General features: G+C 38.8%; 1 protein-coding gene across 2 annotated transcripts in view; it reads right to left on the bottom strand.

Moving 5' to 3' along the window:
- Positions 1–700: 700 nt before the first annotated feature.
- The window catches only part of PDGFRB (platelet derived growth factor receptor beta), an 84,667-nt gene continuing 67,686 nt past the window's right edge, over positions 701–17,681 (bottom strand). For both annotated transcript variants that reach the window (XM_063292207.1, XM_063292206.1), the window contains 11 exons: positions 15,990–16,094; positions 15,549–15,659; positions 13,561–13,714; positions 10,567–10,733; positions 10,171–10,280; positions 7,810–7,932; positions 4,997–5,108; positions 4,648–4,747; positions 4,438–4,543; positions 2,267–2,511; positions 701–1,762 (listed from right to left, as the gene is read on the bottom strand). In XM_063292207.1, the coding sequence (XP_063148277.1) occupies positions 1,657–1,762; positions 2,267–2,511; positions 4,438–4,543; positions 4,648–4,747; positions 4,997–5,108; positions 7,810–7,932; positions 10,171–10,280; positions 10,567–10,733; positions 13,561–13,714; positions 15,549–15,659; positions 15,990–16,094 (1,439 nt within the window). In that variant the 3' untranslated portion in view covers positions 701–1,656. The remainder of the gene's footprint in view (positions 1,763–2,266; positions 2,512–4,437; positions 4,544–4,647; positions 4,748–4,996; positions 5,109–7,809; positions 7,933–10,170; positions 10,281–10,566; positions 10,734–13,560; positions 13,715–15,548; positions 15,660–15,989; positions 16,095–17,681) is intronic.

Genomic DNA, 17,681 nt, shown 5'->3' with positions numbered 1-17,681 from the left:
ATGTAGCCTCCTTGGCAGCAATATGGAAAAAGCTTGTTGTTGCATTCTGGGAAGGTTTTTCAATTTCCCAGTCTAGCCTACAGCTCTAGGATTTTGTGTTAGTTGATTAAGTCCCATCAAAGACTAATTAGATCCAACCTTGCTTTCCAAGATCTACCTGTTGCAAATGAGTACCCCTAGGATTCAGCAAAACACAGCTTGAAAAACCTTCTCTTAATTCATATATTCGTTCGAAGCCAAAGTTCAAATTGAAGTCCTACTGAAGTGGGTGAAAATGGAAGAGACAAGAAAATAAGTTTCTTCCAGGAATATTAAAACATTATTTTCCTTTAAAAAGAGTAGTACTTTTCGGATAGACTCTCTTCTCATCATCTTAATCACCCTTCCCAACAGAGATCCAACAGAGGTTCAACAGAGGTCCTAATGAGAAGGACCTCTGTTGGACCTCTAAGCCAAGCCTCCTCCTTTCCATTGCTAGAGGAAGAATGGGACTTCCCCACAATTGCTGTTATCAATAACCCTCTGAAGTAAAGCAAAGATATACTGTAGCTGCCAATTAGGCAGTGAGGCTTTTTGCTTACAAAGTGCAGAAGCAGAAAGAGAAAATTTATGATCCATTTTTCATCCTCTTATGGTCTTTGGATAAATCCAAGCATTCATTTTCAAAGACTGATCCAATGAAAGGGCAGCCTGCTGAAAGTGTAACATTGAATGTTCCTGCTGCTGTCTCAGCTGAATCTTTAGCTGAGTCTCCATATGCTCTGTATTTTTTTTTCCACAATAAAGATGCTGCTTTAGCTACTGTCCTTAGCTACTGTCTGGGCAGTTGCAGTATCTTTGAGTACCTATAATCCATGATATCATTTACCCTAATGGTGGAATCCTGTAACAAAAGAAGTGGGGAATCCAGGAAGAAAGGCAGGCCCCAACTTAAGTGTTCAGCTTAAACCTCATTTATCATCATAAATCTTATGGCTTAAACAGTGATTGGAACTTTTCTGAGTCTCTAGTGAGTTTAACTTCCTCTGCAAATCATCTCTGTCCTTCTGTCCATCTGTACACTACCTATCCTTTCTAAGGATACATTTTTAAAAGCATCCCTTGATAATCCAGTAATTGAATATCTATCAGACAAGTAAACTTGCAAGAATCAAAAGGCGTTTGTCCCAGAAGAACCCTGGAGACTCTTTTGCTTGACCCTGCGGAGACATCTTTGCCATGGGGAGAGTAGTTTTATCCAGAAATGGTTGTGGCTGTTAAATGAAGATGAGATTTCATAGATACTCTTCCAATACTCTGAGTTCGCAGACAGAAACATGAATGGTGAATGAATATTGTATTCGGTGATGGAAGAACAAATTCTGCATTAAGGGTTGAAATGAATATAATCCCAGTTCAGAAGTGGAGAAGCCACAAAGAATTACCACACAACACAGACTAAGATTGTTCTGATTTAGTCTGCAGTTCTACTGGATACTCCTGGCCTCAGAAAAGTCCTCTTTCTATCATTCCTGGCTTCTGTTTTAGGTTAAAGAGGAAGGTGGGACAAGTTGCAACTGAATTGTGATATGATTGAATGAAGGGGACATGCACATTTTTCCATGGGATGGAACTCCCCAGTACCAGCATATACAGGAGCACCGAGCACTGGTAACCCTAGCAATCTGGCTTTAATTCAGATGCTTGTTCTTCTTCTTGCTCAGGGGCTAAAGGGCTGTCACAAGATATAGTAGATGATGTGTTTGCTTCATTCAGGGTTGAACTAGAAATTGAGAAAGAAAAAGAGTGAGGATTAGGTCCATGCATTTGTGATAGACATAGCTGAATGCCATGAATCATCATCATCATCAATCATCATCATCATCATCAATCATCATCATCATCATCATCATCATCACCATCTTCCAGTCTGATTTTGGGGCTAGTGATATTTAAAACAAAAAATGAAAGAAAGAATGAAAGAAAGAAAGAAAGAAAGAAAGAAAGAAAGAAAGAAAGACAGAGACAGACAGACAGACATGCTCTAATTTTGAAAAAGAAGTAATCAAATGCTAGGTGACCATTTGAAAGGAGTATTTAATGAATATATTCCTCAAGGGCAGGCATTCTGTAGTCATTTCACTAATGACTACAGAATATACAAGATATTGTTGAAAGTTCTTTTCACCAGTATCTTGCATATTCATTATATTTTCCTAATCAAGAGAACAGGCAGCTGGGACTGAATAATGCCACAGTAGGCACAACAACTTAAAAATATTCTAACCTTGCTCTGCTGCTAGAGGCCTCCTGAGGGTCATTACTGTCTCCCTCTGGTTTAGGATCAGGCAAAGGAATGATATAATCATTGTCCATTCCATTCTGCTCCACAGCTGTATAGAGGACAGCACTTGAACTGGCACTCTCACTTGCAGTGGACCTAGAGGGACTGACTCCTGTGTTCCTGGGCCTTGTACGGACAACAGCAGGGTGGTCACTTTTCAAGAATTCTTCATTTACTTGTTGGTACTTCTGCTCTCATGCAAGGCAGAGAGAACAGAAAGAGTTGGTGAGTACATAAATCTATTCATATGCACAATACACAGCTCAGTATTACAGAAGAACAAACTTTTATACTTGAGTATATTGCATGTTGTAGTAACAATTAATATATTATGACTGCAATTCTAAAGATTTAGAAGTAATGGCTATTGAAAATGGATGGTTCTTACTTTTAAGTAGACGTTTTAGGCATGTATAAGCTGTTGTTGTATCTCCCTTATCTGAGAACAAGCATCACTGCTTACTTCTGAATAGCTGTGAACAGGAGTGAACGATGAGGTCTAGTGCATCTCAGCATGGGGACTGTGCATGCACACTGTGTTTACCCTTTTTTAAAACAATGTGCCGTATAAGCCAAATGTTTTGGACATGCAACTATGCTTTGCTAACTTGGGATATGCCAGCTTTATCTTTCAAAAGTTTGAAGGACTTTTAGAAGGTGAATGAGGTAGCTATTTATCACATGAAGTCTGATTTCAACTGAGGTTATTGGTCATATCTCGGTTGCAGTCTGATGCATCAGTCTGTAGCCATTAGTTACAGTTCAACATATTCCCTTTCCTTCTTCATGTCTCACTCAATTACTTCAGAATCATAAGCAGATTGACTGGCTTGTTGAGGTCAACCAACTTTAACAGAGTCTGAATAGAGCCATTCTGAAAATGCCAAATGTTATGTTTTTGCATAAACATAATGGTTTTTTTTAATGTTCATGTTGTCCTTTATGCTTCCAGGAATGTTGACACACATATAGAAATTAATGTACAAAATTCAACTCTCAAAGATTATAGCAACGGTTCATAGCAATTAAGATTTTTACAAGCTGCAAAAGTAAAAAAAAAACCCGATTGATTCCATGTCACCTCTACAATGGTCCTTTTATTTCCTGTCACCTATTTTACTTCAGGTTTCAGGGATACTTGAGAATTCCTCAAAATGAGTCTGATGTAGAAATGGGATGGGCATTCAACCCACAAGTTTGCAGAAATGTATTTCAAGGTTCCTACTGTTGTTACTAGTAGATTACATGGTCAATGGCTAGGAACAATAGTATATTGCAAAAGACACCAGACTGGAGAATTTTGATATAACAATAGGTATATATCTGGTTTAATTCCACCCCCCTCAACAAAGTAAGGCTTCACCTACAAGTTATGATTATAGCACGCTTTTTATAGAGGAGACAGATAATATGGATGCTGAGCTGCTTATAGAAACTGGCTCCCATTTATCATGAGGTCATTCTAATATGCATATGCATATGTGTGTGTGTGTGTGTATATATATATCATATGATGAGTATATGACAAGAGAAAAGGCAAATATATACACACAGTCCACACAATTATATAGAAAACTTTTGAAGGGATACAGCAGGAGCCTCATAACTGGATGTCCAGTTCAGCTATACAGGCGATCGCTTCTGGTGTTGCTTCATGCAGATCTTCTAAGGAGGCAGGGAACACATGACGTGGGCAGTCTTGCTTATAGAAACTCATAGAAACTCATAGAAACTTATAGAAATTTATAGAAACTGAGCTGCTTATAGAAACTGGCTCCCATTAATCATGAGATCATTCTAATAATATTAAACCACTAAAGTACTGCATAAGAAAACCTAAGCCTTTTAGGAGCTTATGACAATTAAGAACAATAGATCAAGATTTAGAATTCTGAATGGAAATTAAACATTGGAATTGCATCAGAAAGTACTATATCAATGGGCAACCCACATTTTTTCAGGACTTTCCCCAAATAATGGCCAACAATGAACAAATTTGGAGACAAGTTCTCAGTCCCTTATTCTTCCAATGGGCAAAGAAAAGGTTACTATCTAGATTTTGATTTAGAAATTGATCCCTTCCTATTTATCTTTTCAGGTCAAATGTAGTTTACCTTCTTGTAGCTGTCTGCTAGCAGGTTCCCCATAAGTACCACCAGTTGAGAGAAAGAAGGTCGGATCTCAAATTTCTCTTCCCAGCATTTCTGCATAATTTCATAGCTGGACAAATGTATGAAAGAAGATTTCATGGTTTGGGAAATGCTTGAAAAGTGGATGACATTTCCGCTACTTGAGAAAGACAATTGTTTCCCCAAAATACTCACATTTCATTGGATGCATGGGTAGGTTTGGACATCCGGTAGCCACGTTTAATAGCATTATAGAATTGCTCATTCATAGGCAGTTCAGGATATGGAGTCCCACCTAAGACCAAAAGAATGAGCTTAGGCAATCACCATCTCTTTCTTAATTTCACATTAATAACTATGGCTGTTGGAAGTGGTCCCCCTCAGACAGAAAGACAGATGCCAGAGAACACTAATTATATAAATAAAGAGAAGGTTCTTTAGGTAGACTACAGAAGTAACACACGTTTTTCATTTTAAACATAGACCATTTGGAAGGCAGGATGTATCAAAAGCAAGCTGGACAAAGCTGACCAAAAAGACATACCCAGAGTGAATATTTCCCAGAGAAGAATCCCAAAGGACCACACATCACTTAAGGTAGTGTAGAGGTTGTTGAAGATGCTCTCAGGGGCCATCCATTTCAAAGGCAAGAAGGTCTGTTGAAAAAGACAAAACAGGGATTTTATTTAGAAAGCTTGCCATAGCACTGACCATTGAAGGTTTTTGAATTCATATTTTGCTAACAATGCTTTTCTGTGAATGTTAATGGAACTCATTTGGAACCTGGGAAGAACTACAAGTCCTTCTTAGTCAGAGAGGGGGATCCCATGACTATAACCTTGCCACTGTTGGTCCTGCTCAGTATGATAGCAATATGGCAAAATGTGATTCCAGTCAGCAGTGAAACATTTAGTCAAATAATTAACAATAATAACAGTATATGTTCTAAATTTCATATGTAGGGAATTGATTGCTCCTTCAGAAGTAGTTTAAATTAATGATCACAATCCAGATCCAATTTCAAGGAAAATACAACTATTTCAAAAACAGAGATAGGAGGAGGAAAAGCTTCAGATGCTAGTTTCCTTTCCAAGTTCCTTCACAAATGTATGGAGGGAAATCCACATATTGAAAGCTAATGGGGCTTTAGTGAGGACCCTGCCTCTGACGTTGCACAGCTCCCTGGTCATATCCTTGGCCTCCAAGCACTAGTGCAGATGTTCAACCAGGGTGACTGATACACAGCGAACTCTATTTACATTGTGAGTTGTATGTGTGTTAGATTGCTCCCCTACTGACATACAACAGTCCTGTGAGGAAGAATTGGGGATTCATGCAATATTAGGAAGACAACTTAGCAGCAGACTTTTAAGTGCAAACTAGCTCTTTGTGCCTCCCAAAGTAACTGAGAAGTGATTGTCTTAGCTGATCAATTTGTTCTATTTTAATGGCTTCTAGTTTTCATGGATTTTATTTGTTTGCATTGAATTACATCCTGAGAACTGTTAGCCATAGACTAGTGAGCTTCTAGAGATCATTGGAAAGAATTCAGAAACACTTGCAGCCTGAAATAATCAGGAAAAACATTATATTGTATAGAAAAAACTTTGGCTGGTTGAGCAGAAGACACCCTCAAGAGAGGGACAGCTATATTATGCTTGTTACCACCATTTCCTGTATTCCTCTCCCCAGCTCATACTTTTCTGTGACATGTGAAATCAGTCTGCTTCTGTTTTTTTTTTCTCTAGCAGTTTGCGTGCTGTTCTCCTAATCATCATCTTCTAGGCTGGAAGAGGGCTCACTTGTGCAACCAGCATTGAAAATAATTTCCAGGAAGAATTGCGAAGAGCCAGAGGTTTCATTTCCTATATATTGGGGAGACTGACTGGGTAAGGGAGATTTAGAGACGTGCCTTCTGTTCCCAGCTGTGCAAAATGACTCATAGCAGGACTCTGGTAAGACTGTTTCAGTCCCTGAAAGCCGCAACCTACAGTAAGTGTATACAGTACACACCAAGTTCAACAGGAAGTGATCAGCATGGGAATGATAAGGAGATCAATAGAGTACTTTGAGTTTTACGTATGAGGAGTTTGGGAAGCTTGCTTACCTGTACCCATAATGATGATTACAGTGTGCAAGTTGTACAGTCCTACATTTAGTGATATAGCTATATAGAAATTAGCTGAAAAGAATTGATTGGCGATCTGAAGCTTGCTAGATGTTTTGGATTTCAGCTCCAATCAGTTCCTGCCAGCATGACCAATAGCAAGGAATTATGAGGAGTATAGTTCTAAACATATGGAGATCACCAGGTTGGGAAAATCTGCCTTTCTGCCTAGAAAGTAATGGTGTAAAACCAAGGTTACCTCTAGGTGAGGTCTAAAACTCTACTGGCATACCTCACATATAAAAGAGACATGAAGAATTTACACCTCTGTAAAGGAAAGTCTCTTTTCAAACTCAGGACAAAGTTCTTCCCAGAGACCGTAGAGATGAAGATAATTCCATACAAAATCATCTATGAAGAATTTCAAGAATAGGTTCCAGGGCTAGCATGAAGTGTTACCAATTCACTGAATTACCTTGTGGGTAGATGGGGCCAAAATAATCATCAATGTGAAATATTTTATGTTTCTTTCTGAAACAAGCTCCTTGAGATGCTTTGCAACTTCACAATTTGAACAAATAAATAAACATTATAAAAATAGAAGTCATTAAAATAAATAGCAGCGAAAATCATTAAAACAATAGCAGCAACAACATAAATGGGGGGATCAGTTTTCTTAAAAGCAGATGGAAATAGCCAAATCATTTAAAAACTATCCAGGAGGTAACCATTGATACCCTTTTGGTAAGGCAAGACACAGGGATGGACTGTTACCCAAAAAAAGCCATAACTCTTCTGGCTAAGCTTAGGTCTAATCAAAAACATAATACAGTAGGTTCTCAGTTAACCAGAACTCAAGCAACCGGCACTCTCAAGCAATTGAACCGGAAAAAAACGGCACTCTCAAGCAACCGGCATATCTCTCTGCTTCCATTTGGTAGGTATTAGGGTTTAATAGCAACTCTCAAGCAACCAGAGACTACATTTATCTGGCATTTACCAATCCCCACGGGTGCCAGTTAACTGTAAAACAAGACAGTGAAGATGCATTCTTCTGAGAATTCATAGTTCCTTCTTTAATGGCTGTATTCGGGTATATGGCCAGCCACATAAAACAGATATTCAGAATGCCTGAGAATTCAAATTCGTGGAGAAAGGATACTCCTAAATTCCTGCTGTAGGCTTAACTCTGCCTCTCTTCCTATTTTGGTAAAAGGGACACCCACCGTCCAGGTAATCTTGCTACTCACATTCCCTTTGGAAATATAATTTGAATCCCGCATGATGTCTCTGGCTAGGCCAAAGTCACAGATCTTCACCAGTTTCCCCTCGCAGATCAGTACGTTTCTTGCAGCCAGATCTCGGTGCACACACTGGATAATAGGGGAAAGACATGCTCTGTGTGTAGATATATATCTCAGGTGTTCTCATTTTTATTTCAAAAGAAGTTATTGTGCCTCAGAGGTTTTCAGAACAAAGCAGCATCACAGAATGCTGTGAGACAATGTAATGAATACACTGAATAGGTGCTCAGGCCACAGCTTTAGAGAGATGTAGAAACACTACTGTGGAAATACTGGTTCCTATGCTTTATGAGTTCATTTTCTCCTCTCACACCACAGTCTCATTTTGCAGACTTCGAGATTCTTTAAAATACTCTGCAAAAGCATTGCAAAGCCCACAAAAATGCAAGCAGCAGTGCTTTAGCCGAGATACTTATTTTTAAGACGATTGCCTCTGCCGCTGTCATAGGTCACTCAAAGCATATTGGGAGTTGGTTTAATATTAGGTGAAAATAATGGTGCGTATTCATATCTGCATTAATGTAACACTTTGCTTAAAGAGAGAGCAGTGGCCAGAGGCCCAAACTGGTTTTTTTTTGGGGGGGGGAGGTTTAGGTGTTTTTTATTACTGGCTGACTAGAGCACTCTTATCATGGAATAGTTATTGAGTTTTAGGCATGTGAAGGATTCCTTCAGGCAGCAGATGCCAGGAGGCAGCAATGGGATCTTCTCAACTTGTTCCTCTTGAATTCAGTTGGAAAACAGAGTTGTGAATGCCTGCTGCCCACACTAGCCTGCTGCCCCTGGTGTAGTAGAAGACACTATCCTATCAGCAGTGTTGAAGGAATATTTGACAGTTGGTTGAACAAGAATTAGGGACAGAATATTTTCTCAGATATAAGATATCCTGGGTTAAATTTAAGGCTGCTCCAGTCCACATCCTTTGCCTTCACACACAAGCAAGCCATTGTAACAGGAATTGCAAAGGTGCACTAAGGAGCAGAAAAACAAAGACATGGTTTGTTCCTATTGTTTACTATATTGCAGCACTCTCTGTCCATGGTTCCAAAGAAACAAGACTCATACAAAATCAGAGAATTTGATTTTGAACACTAAGTTCGTACATTATGTTAAGGCACATTTTGTTTAACCACTGTTTTTTAAACTATTATTTATCAAATAACTGCAGTTGCCTGGTTCACATAACATGCTATGTTTTAGGAACTATAAAGGCTGAGTTCACACCTCATCGCAGAATTATTTCCTTGTACTTTGAGGTGCTGTGATTCTTCTACCTTCCAAATTCATTGCTGGGCAGAACTTCTCACAAGAAGTCATATCTTTCTTGCATATGGTTTTCTTTTCAGTTCCATTTCTCTGTTCTTATATACATGCCAGGTCCCTCCCTAAGAAATATTCAGTCCTATGGGTCAAGATGCTTCCCAGTCCTACTTTTTTTACCCTGTGGTACTAGCAATCCCTTGTAACATCCATACTATGTGTGAAATCTTAATGCTAGTTTGTGAGAATGCACTTCAGAAAAACAAGCACAGATTTTCTATGTGGTAATTTAGAAGTGGTCTCTTTGCACAAGTTTTAGCTTTTTTTTTCTTTGCCACCACTATTAGCAAAATGCCTTATGTGACCAAGATGGCTCAACCCTGATCAGGATTATGACAATATAGACATGCTGATGAGTGAGCTACTCTGTCTGAAGTGAACTCTATGACATGATTAATTGGATTTATTGTGATACTAAGCTACACTGCAAGATTTTTTGCTACCTGAAGGAGAGGAGCCAGTGGAAAATCTCCCATCTACCCATTTAATCCAAGGTGCCTAGTAACTCAAGCTAGCCAGGTTTGGGAGCATTTAAAGCAAAATATACTCACCAGATCTTCTACCTAACCTGCAAGGAAGAATACAAACTAACAGTCAGCTTCCCATTCATGACCTATCAGATCCGTAGTCTGAGGGACTACCTCACTGTGCTTGAATATTCAGGCTGGCTCTGAACATACTGAGCTAGTCTTTTCTTACTGAATGCTATGGCTTTTGGTCTATGCACGCAGGGGATTAGGTAAATATGTCTTGTTATGAAGAAGGATGCAGTAATGCCTACGAAACAACATACCAAAGTCTAGTAACTCCTACACTAACAGCCCTCCTGTTTATGCTTCTGAGAGAGCCTACTGATACATTCCTGTTCACCTCTGCCTGTTTCGGTATCTTTCTTGAGCCACAAACAAGCACCCAACCAACCCCTTCTCCACTGAAACCAGATATCCATAAATATAGTTACATAATCCTGAGTGCAAATATATTTACATTTTTAGAAGCTAAGAACTCCATTCCATTGGCCACTTGGAAGCTAACTCCAACAAGATCAGTATAGCTGAGGAGAGGAGACTCATTGATCAAGGTCACCTTTTCTGAAGCTGGAAATATAGAATAGATACACAGTGTTTACTGAATCACTTTGAAAAAGGGTAGAGACATAAAACCATTCTGCACACACACACTATAAAGGCCTTGCTGGGATATAAGACCAATTGATCTCTGGAAGAACAAATTAGAAGCTTCCTTCACCCAACATTAAATTATAGCACAACATTTAATAATGAACAAAACTTCTTTTTTTGCAATTTCTCTTAAGGTAATTAAATTACTACCGATATATTTGAAGAATAATTATGCAAACTGTTTTTGTGTAATCTCCCTTACCTGATGGTGAATAGCTGTTCAGCTCATAGGTTGTGCCATAATTGGAAGAATCAATGTCCACATACTTGATTTCACCTTTCATGTCAGACATGGGCACATAATCCAGTGATTCATCCTTACTCATATCCATGTAGCCCCCATCACTTTCTACAGACAAGGATGTATGGCTGCAGAGAGGGAGAAGTTATTTAAACCATTTGTTTGTCCCATTAGGGCAGATTTCCAATAACAAGCCACCTTTAGTATAAAAGCAGGAAGGCAAGAATCAAAACTTAATAGTGTTTGTTCTCACATTATTTGTTTACAATATTAAAAGCTGTCGATAGGCAAAGAAAGGGAAAGTCCAAGAGAAATTATTCTATGGAAGAAAATGCAGCAGAATGTGACGTTTCCATCATGGAAGCCAGAGAAATATTCTAAGTGAAAGGTAGATTGGGTATAGTGATAAATATACTATAAATCACTTGGTGATGAATAATTATACATTATTCATCATTATTAATTATACATTATTCATCACCAAGATTGAATCAAAGGTTGCTGCATGTGAGACATGCTGGTGCAGATGCCTGAGTTATGAAACATCTTGTCCATTTTCAGTAGTAGAAGGGTATTGTGTGTATATAGTATGTACCAAATGTCAGACCCTATGGGCCTATCCCAGTATGTTTTATTGATTTTTTTTCCAGAGAAAATGTTACTGTATTTAGGAATGTTCAGAGGTCATGCATCAAAAGAGTTAGGAAGTGTTAAATTGAAACCAATTCAAACATTTAATGTAACTTATATAATAAATTGTCTATGGGGCATGACTTTTAGTACACCCTGTATATGCAATGGTATGCAAAGTACCATAACTGGAGGAATCTTTGAATATCCCTTCCTATGACAATTTTTGGGATATATAAACTTTGAAATATCTCTCTTCATTTGATACATGCAACACATCTTAGTCTGGGATGTTGATTGGAATGGATGTGCAAAACAAAACAAACAAAAGATGCTTTTAAATCAGTGCAATTTTTCATGTATGTATGTGTGTATGCTTTTCATTTAGATGTGTATATACAGTAAATATATAGAATACATACACGCAAAACATATATTTACTTTCCTGCACTGCATATGGACAATTTTGCTAAATATCCCTTGCACTATCCTGGGCATAATCAAAGTGGACTCAGCAATTTGTTTCTATTTTTTATAAGCTGCAAGTAAAGGTAACTGGAATGCTGCTGATTCATTTTTAAGATAATTTCTGTATAAGTGGATTGTGACTTAGAAGTAATTTTCAGATGACATAATGTTCACCTTCAATGAGACAAGTATCACCCCATTATAGGAGATAAATCTGATGTAATCCAAAATAAATAAATAAAATAAAATAAAATAAAATAAAATGAATAACACAAGGAAAAGCCCAATCTGAGTTAAATTCACTTTAATTTTATTATTTTTATAAAGAGGAAGTAATACCAATCAAAGAGAAGAGAAAAATGGAACAACTGGAGGAGACACATGAAACCATCAACATCTTCAAAGGAATAAAATTCACAAGGGAAGAAGAAAACAACAACACACTACCCTTCTTGGACATCCTCATCAGTAGAGGAAATGATGGCAAACTAGAAACATAAGTCTACCAGAAAGTTACCGACACTAATCAAGTGCTCCATTACCAAAGTAACAACCCAACCTCCCACAAGAGGAGCTGTGTAATTCAGCTGTAATTATAGCTGTAATTATTCAGACAAGCACAAACCCACTGCAACAAAGCAGAACACCAGACAAAGGAAGAGTCCACCTATACAGCATCTTCCAACAAAATGGATACCCACACAACTTTATCAAAAAGTGGCTGACCCTCAACCCACTACAGCACAACCAGCAGAAGCTATGAAAAGGATAACACTGCCATATATCAGAAACATCTCAGAAACAACCAACAGACTATTACAACCACACGGCATCACCGTAGCACACAAACCAAATAAAGCCCTCTAAACCATCTTAAGTAAACCAAAAGATCTGGTAGCCCAAGAAGGAAAAACAGGAGTTATTTACAACATACAGTACAAAGACTGTAACAGCCACTATGCAGGACAGACAGGCAGAAGACTAGCAGAGCGCATCCACAAACACCAACTAGCAGTCAGAAGACACGATGAGAACTCCTTAATCTCACAACACATGGACAGACTCAACTATAGTTTCAACTGAGAAACTGTGAGCATCCTGGTGAAAGGTGAAAGGTCACCAAGCTAAATCCAAAAACACTAAGGAATTCCTGGAAGCCTGGCACTCAGACAAGTCAGCCTTCAACAGGCACATAAAGGTAAACAACATTTACGTACCATTCAAAAGAGACAATAAAAAAGCTAAAAAGGAAACAAAAAGACCAGAACACCTCCTTGCCAGCAATCAACACCCAGATAAGCAAAGATTAAAACCAGGATTAACACCAGACAAACATTCAAGCAGTATATAATACCCTAATCAAGGGACTACCAACTCAGTCAAACAATCAAGCACCAAACAACAGCCTAATCAAGGAACTACCAAAGAGAGAACACCCCCCCCCCCAACACAGGCAGGGCAAGCTACTGTATATAAACAGGGAGCAAACCCCACTCCCTTCTAGCACTGAAGATGTTGCCTAGTCAGGCAATGAAATGTCTGCAAGAAAACAACCAAGCTCAGAGTGCACCAAGGACTCCACAGAGGAAGTAATCCCCAAAGTTCTTTTTCAGTGTACCAGGAAGACTAACCAGAAAGGTCAGGGCTTGGGGACAACACAAAACCCCTAATCCTCAACACTGTGGCACTTGAAAGAAGAATAAATCTGTTCTCTCTGTTCTTTTCTTAGTGGGCTTTTGTGTATGTGTGTGTATTAGTGTGTTTTGCAGTTTGTTTTATCTGTGTTTATTAACTCAGCCTCACCACTGCTATAAGTTGGGTATGACTATATTGACAGGTAATCAAATTGATAGGCACCTCTGCAGCCTGTCCTCAGGCGGGCCATTCCCATACAGCTCCGCTTCTTCCTTGGCCTTCTCACTGTAGCACTGCAGGAAGGTGTGCTTGTGCCTGTGTAGATAGTCCACAAGGTCTCCATAATGACAGTACTCTGTTACGATGTAGATGGGGCCTGTATAGAAGAAGGTCATCCTCAGTAAGTCAGAAAATACCTATTGCTCATAAGCTAATGATGGACTTGCTGAAGTTGCAAGTATTTTCAAGCATTCGTTTGGGGAGTTTGCATAACTGAGTGCTCCACCAAACATCAAGAACCACCTTTGTACACTGAAACTACCATTTCAAAACAAAAGCTAATTTAGAATATTTCTTCTCTGAATACTATATTTTTTGTGTGCTGGAACATTTTACTCGGAAAAGCATTATTTTGGGGAAGTCTCACATGCCTAGTAATATAGTCCAGGCAAAACAGTATCACTCAAGTGTGGGAAGTAGGCTTCCAACTCTCTTTCTGTGGGCCTGTATCTGAGAGAGAAAGAGGTCAGTCTTTTTAAGAGTTAAAATGTCATTGCATACTTTTGCAGAAGCTTGTAAACATATGCTCGTATTTCCCAGACATATCCCCAATTTTCATTATTAAAAACCTGGTTCGACAATGCTATGTCCAAGTTCATTTGGAGCATCATTTATTATTATTGCCAAGTATCAGAATAATCCAATGGACTGTTATTTTGAGCTATATCTCATGGCTAAATTACCCTTCCCCTACAGCAGATGTTTGGATCAATTCATATGCTTAGTGGTTGATACTCCTCTCTAAGTAATGGAGTAGAAGAAGAAACAAAACTCCTTCTCCCTATTAGGAGACACAAATGATTTGCATATCAAGAGATCAAACACACACACACAAGACTGTACACAGAGATTTGTGTTACTGTGTCCTGGAGCACTTATATCACACATCTGCCATCTGCTGACTATTCCACTACAAAGCAAAAACCCTTAGCTCGATGAGCATGTGAACCAACTCCTGGGCCCTGTTGCTGGCCTTGACCTCCTCACTGTTTTTATTATTTGGATTAAGTGGCATTTCTTTTTTCTTTAAGAGTTGCACATACCTGCACAAATTACATACCTCCACTACCAGGCAAGTAGGCTGGACATGCAAGTTACCATTTTTAAAAACTGTCATGTGATTTTAAGCATTTCAAAAGGTGGCAGGAATACATTGATCTGATAAAAATAAATATATTTCACTGTACCCATATCAGATGATGGCCGTGCTATTTACAGACCCAGCTATTTACATAATCATAAAAGCATAACTGAAAAAGAGCTGGCAATTTTTATGCAATGCATCTAGAAAAGTGCAGTTTCAGAACATGCCTCCTTTAACATCTGAATCTGTTTTGTGATCAGAACAGTCTCTATAGTACTGAAATCTAAAAATAGCAAATAGAGTTGTGTGTATTCAATAAAAAAATAAGAATCAAAGGTAGCCTCATTGAAATGACATTCACTAAGTGGCAACGCACAGCCGGCCTTGGCTGATTCTGAAAAGCTAAACACAGTTAGCTGTGATCAGTAATTGGATGGGAGACCACCTGGGAAGTTCAGGGCTGTATGTTAAACTTTTTTAAAGTCCTGAAAAGGCAGTGACAAACTATTAGCACATCATGCTCAAAATTCTACATAGATCTCTCCAAGTAAATCACCAGGAGCTTAACTTACATTCTAATGAGGAAATGGAAATATGTAGATGGGAAACAGGTAAATGGTATTGTTCTCATGGAAATTTGGAGAGTGATAAAGGGCAGGTTATATCCTTTTCAGAAAATAGCTATACAGGAATAGCTGATTAACTAATGAAGCACCAAGGCATGAACATCTTTATCTATTTGCCAAACTCCATGCCAATTCAAAAGATTGGAACTGCAGTAAGTGGAAGAAAATGGCAAGGGCAGAGGTAGACATCCAGGTTGAAGAGATTAAAATGAAAACAGTACCTCCTTTGGTGCAAGCACCAAGCAAGTTCACAATGTTCAGGTGAGGCCCAAGGTGGCTCATGATCTTCAGTTCTGACATCAGTGCCTGCTTTTCACTGCTTCTGGCTGTGGCTATAGGGTGGACAAATACAGTAATGAAATATAGAAACTTGTTTGAAGTGCAATCCACACTGGGTCTATACTTGAAGGGCGATTGTGGCAATCTTGCTTAGCCATATAATAGCGTCCTCCATTAAGCAGGGTAACATTATACATTATGGACATCCTTTATGCATGCCATGTGATTGGTACCAAAGATAATTGAACAGGAAGGTAGATCAGCAATGAATATGACAATACATTGTTAAACAACTTAAAGGAAGAAGTCATGCACTGTTGGAAGACAGCATGATTATTTGCATCTCCATGAGCCGGGAGGAAAAAGAAACAGTCCAAACTCACACTTGAGCATTTTCACAGCAACTCTCATGGTAGAACGGGAATGGCTTAGGCTGTGAGCAATTGCTTCCACCACACGCCCAAAGGCCCCAGAGCCCAATGTACGTCCTGCAGCAAACAGAAGATCAAATAGCTATGTACATATAAAACTGCTAAGAGTTATAAGATTGCAGCAGTCTAAAATTCTGACTAAAATAAAATAAAAAAAAATCCTCTTCTGTAACTACAAACAGCTATGGGAGGAGTTGTTGTATGGACTGTTCTTTATATGATAGTTTGGGCAGCATGAGCTACGCCACTGGGAATGACAGGGCAGGGGCTGGCCTCTGCTTGATTGGTTTTGGTAGGTGTGTGATCCCAATTAGCACAGTGTGCTAAATGTGACTAGAGGCAGAGCTGATTGTAAATTCCAGGCTTCAAATTCTCAGGTGATTTGTTTGTTGATTTATTAAATTTCTAGGTCACCTCACTTCAGATGACTCTAGGCAGCTTCACAGAATTTAACAAAACAACAGTACCAATATTCCTCCTTCATTACTGTAGTCTTAACGGTCAAGTCCACTGTGATAATATTCATGAAACACAACTAAGCAACTACATTGTGTCTAGAGCAGCACAACGTATACTGCTTATGTAAGCTGCTAATTGTTTTTCTAAGTCCCCAATGCAAGGAGCCTTTCCAATGCCAATGCCTGCCCTGGCAACCTCTTTTTTCTGTCATGTTCCCCCTGACCCAACCTTCATCTTATTCCCAGTCCATAAGTGAGACAGGCTGAACTCATCCTTAGCCATTTAAACAGTATTCTTTCTCTTTTCACACAAGATCAGGCTCAAGTTATCCTACCTTGGACACTTTATGTGAAGACCTAGCTCTCTGGAAAAGGCTCTGATGCTGGGAAAGGTGGAAGGAAAAAGAAGAAAAGGATGACCAGCAGCAAGGTGGGTGGACTCAGTTACAGTGGGGATGAGTGCACCATTGAGAGACTTGAAATAATAGGTTAGGGACAGATTGTCATGGAGAAAATCTAACTATGTATGTGGTCGCTAAGAGTCAACATCAACTAGATGGCACATAATCAATCAATCAATCTTTCTCTTTTTCTGACACTATCCAAGGACAGACCCAAGGAGTATAAAATCTGTTAGGATTAATCTTCCATGACTTTGTAGGAAAGTAAGGTGGCTGCAATGACTGGGAATGAAGGCAGTAGAAACAGGACAGGCATAGGCTATGGGACACTAATTTTCATGTTTTTTTTTTCTGATTTCTGGCTACAGCTTAATACTTAATGATAAAAAATATCAAGTATTCCCATAGTTGAAATCATTTTAGCCACCCCAGGAAACACTGGGATAATCACCAATGCTAATCACCAAGGTGGTTAGTTATGATGAAGCTTCATGCTTAGAAGCATCATCATAACTAATTCTTGCCACAGGAGTCCTCAGCTATTTACATGGATACAAGAAACAGAGCTGACTTCTTGCATATCAGGTTCTCAAGAACATTTTAAGATGCAATGAAGTTAATTTTGATTCCTCCACACAATATTCCCAATGTATCTGTATGCATTGAACTGGACTTGTAAGAGTTCTTTCATGTTTATGAAGCACCTCATCACACATATACATAAATGTGAACTACTCAGTTTTCCCGTAATATTAAGCAATGCATATCGTATTACAATCAGAATA

The sequence above is a fragment of the Candoia aspera genome, chromosome 2, assembly GCF_035149785.1.
Source record: "Candoia aspera isolate rCanAsp1 chromosome 2, rCanAsp1.hap2, whole genome shotgun sequence".
Classification (NCBI taxonomy): domain Eukaryota; kingdom Metazoa; phylum Chordata; class Lepidosauria; order Squamata; family Boidae; genus Candoia; species Candoia aspera.
Note: the sequence above shows the minus strand (reverse complement) of the source record. Positions and strands in the feature narration are given on the sequence as shown.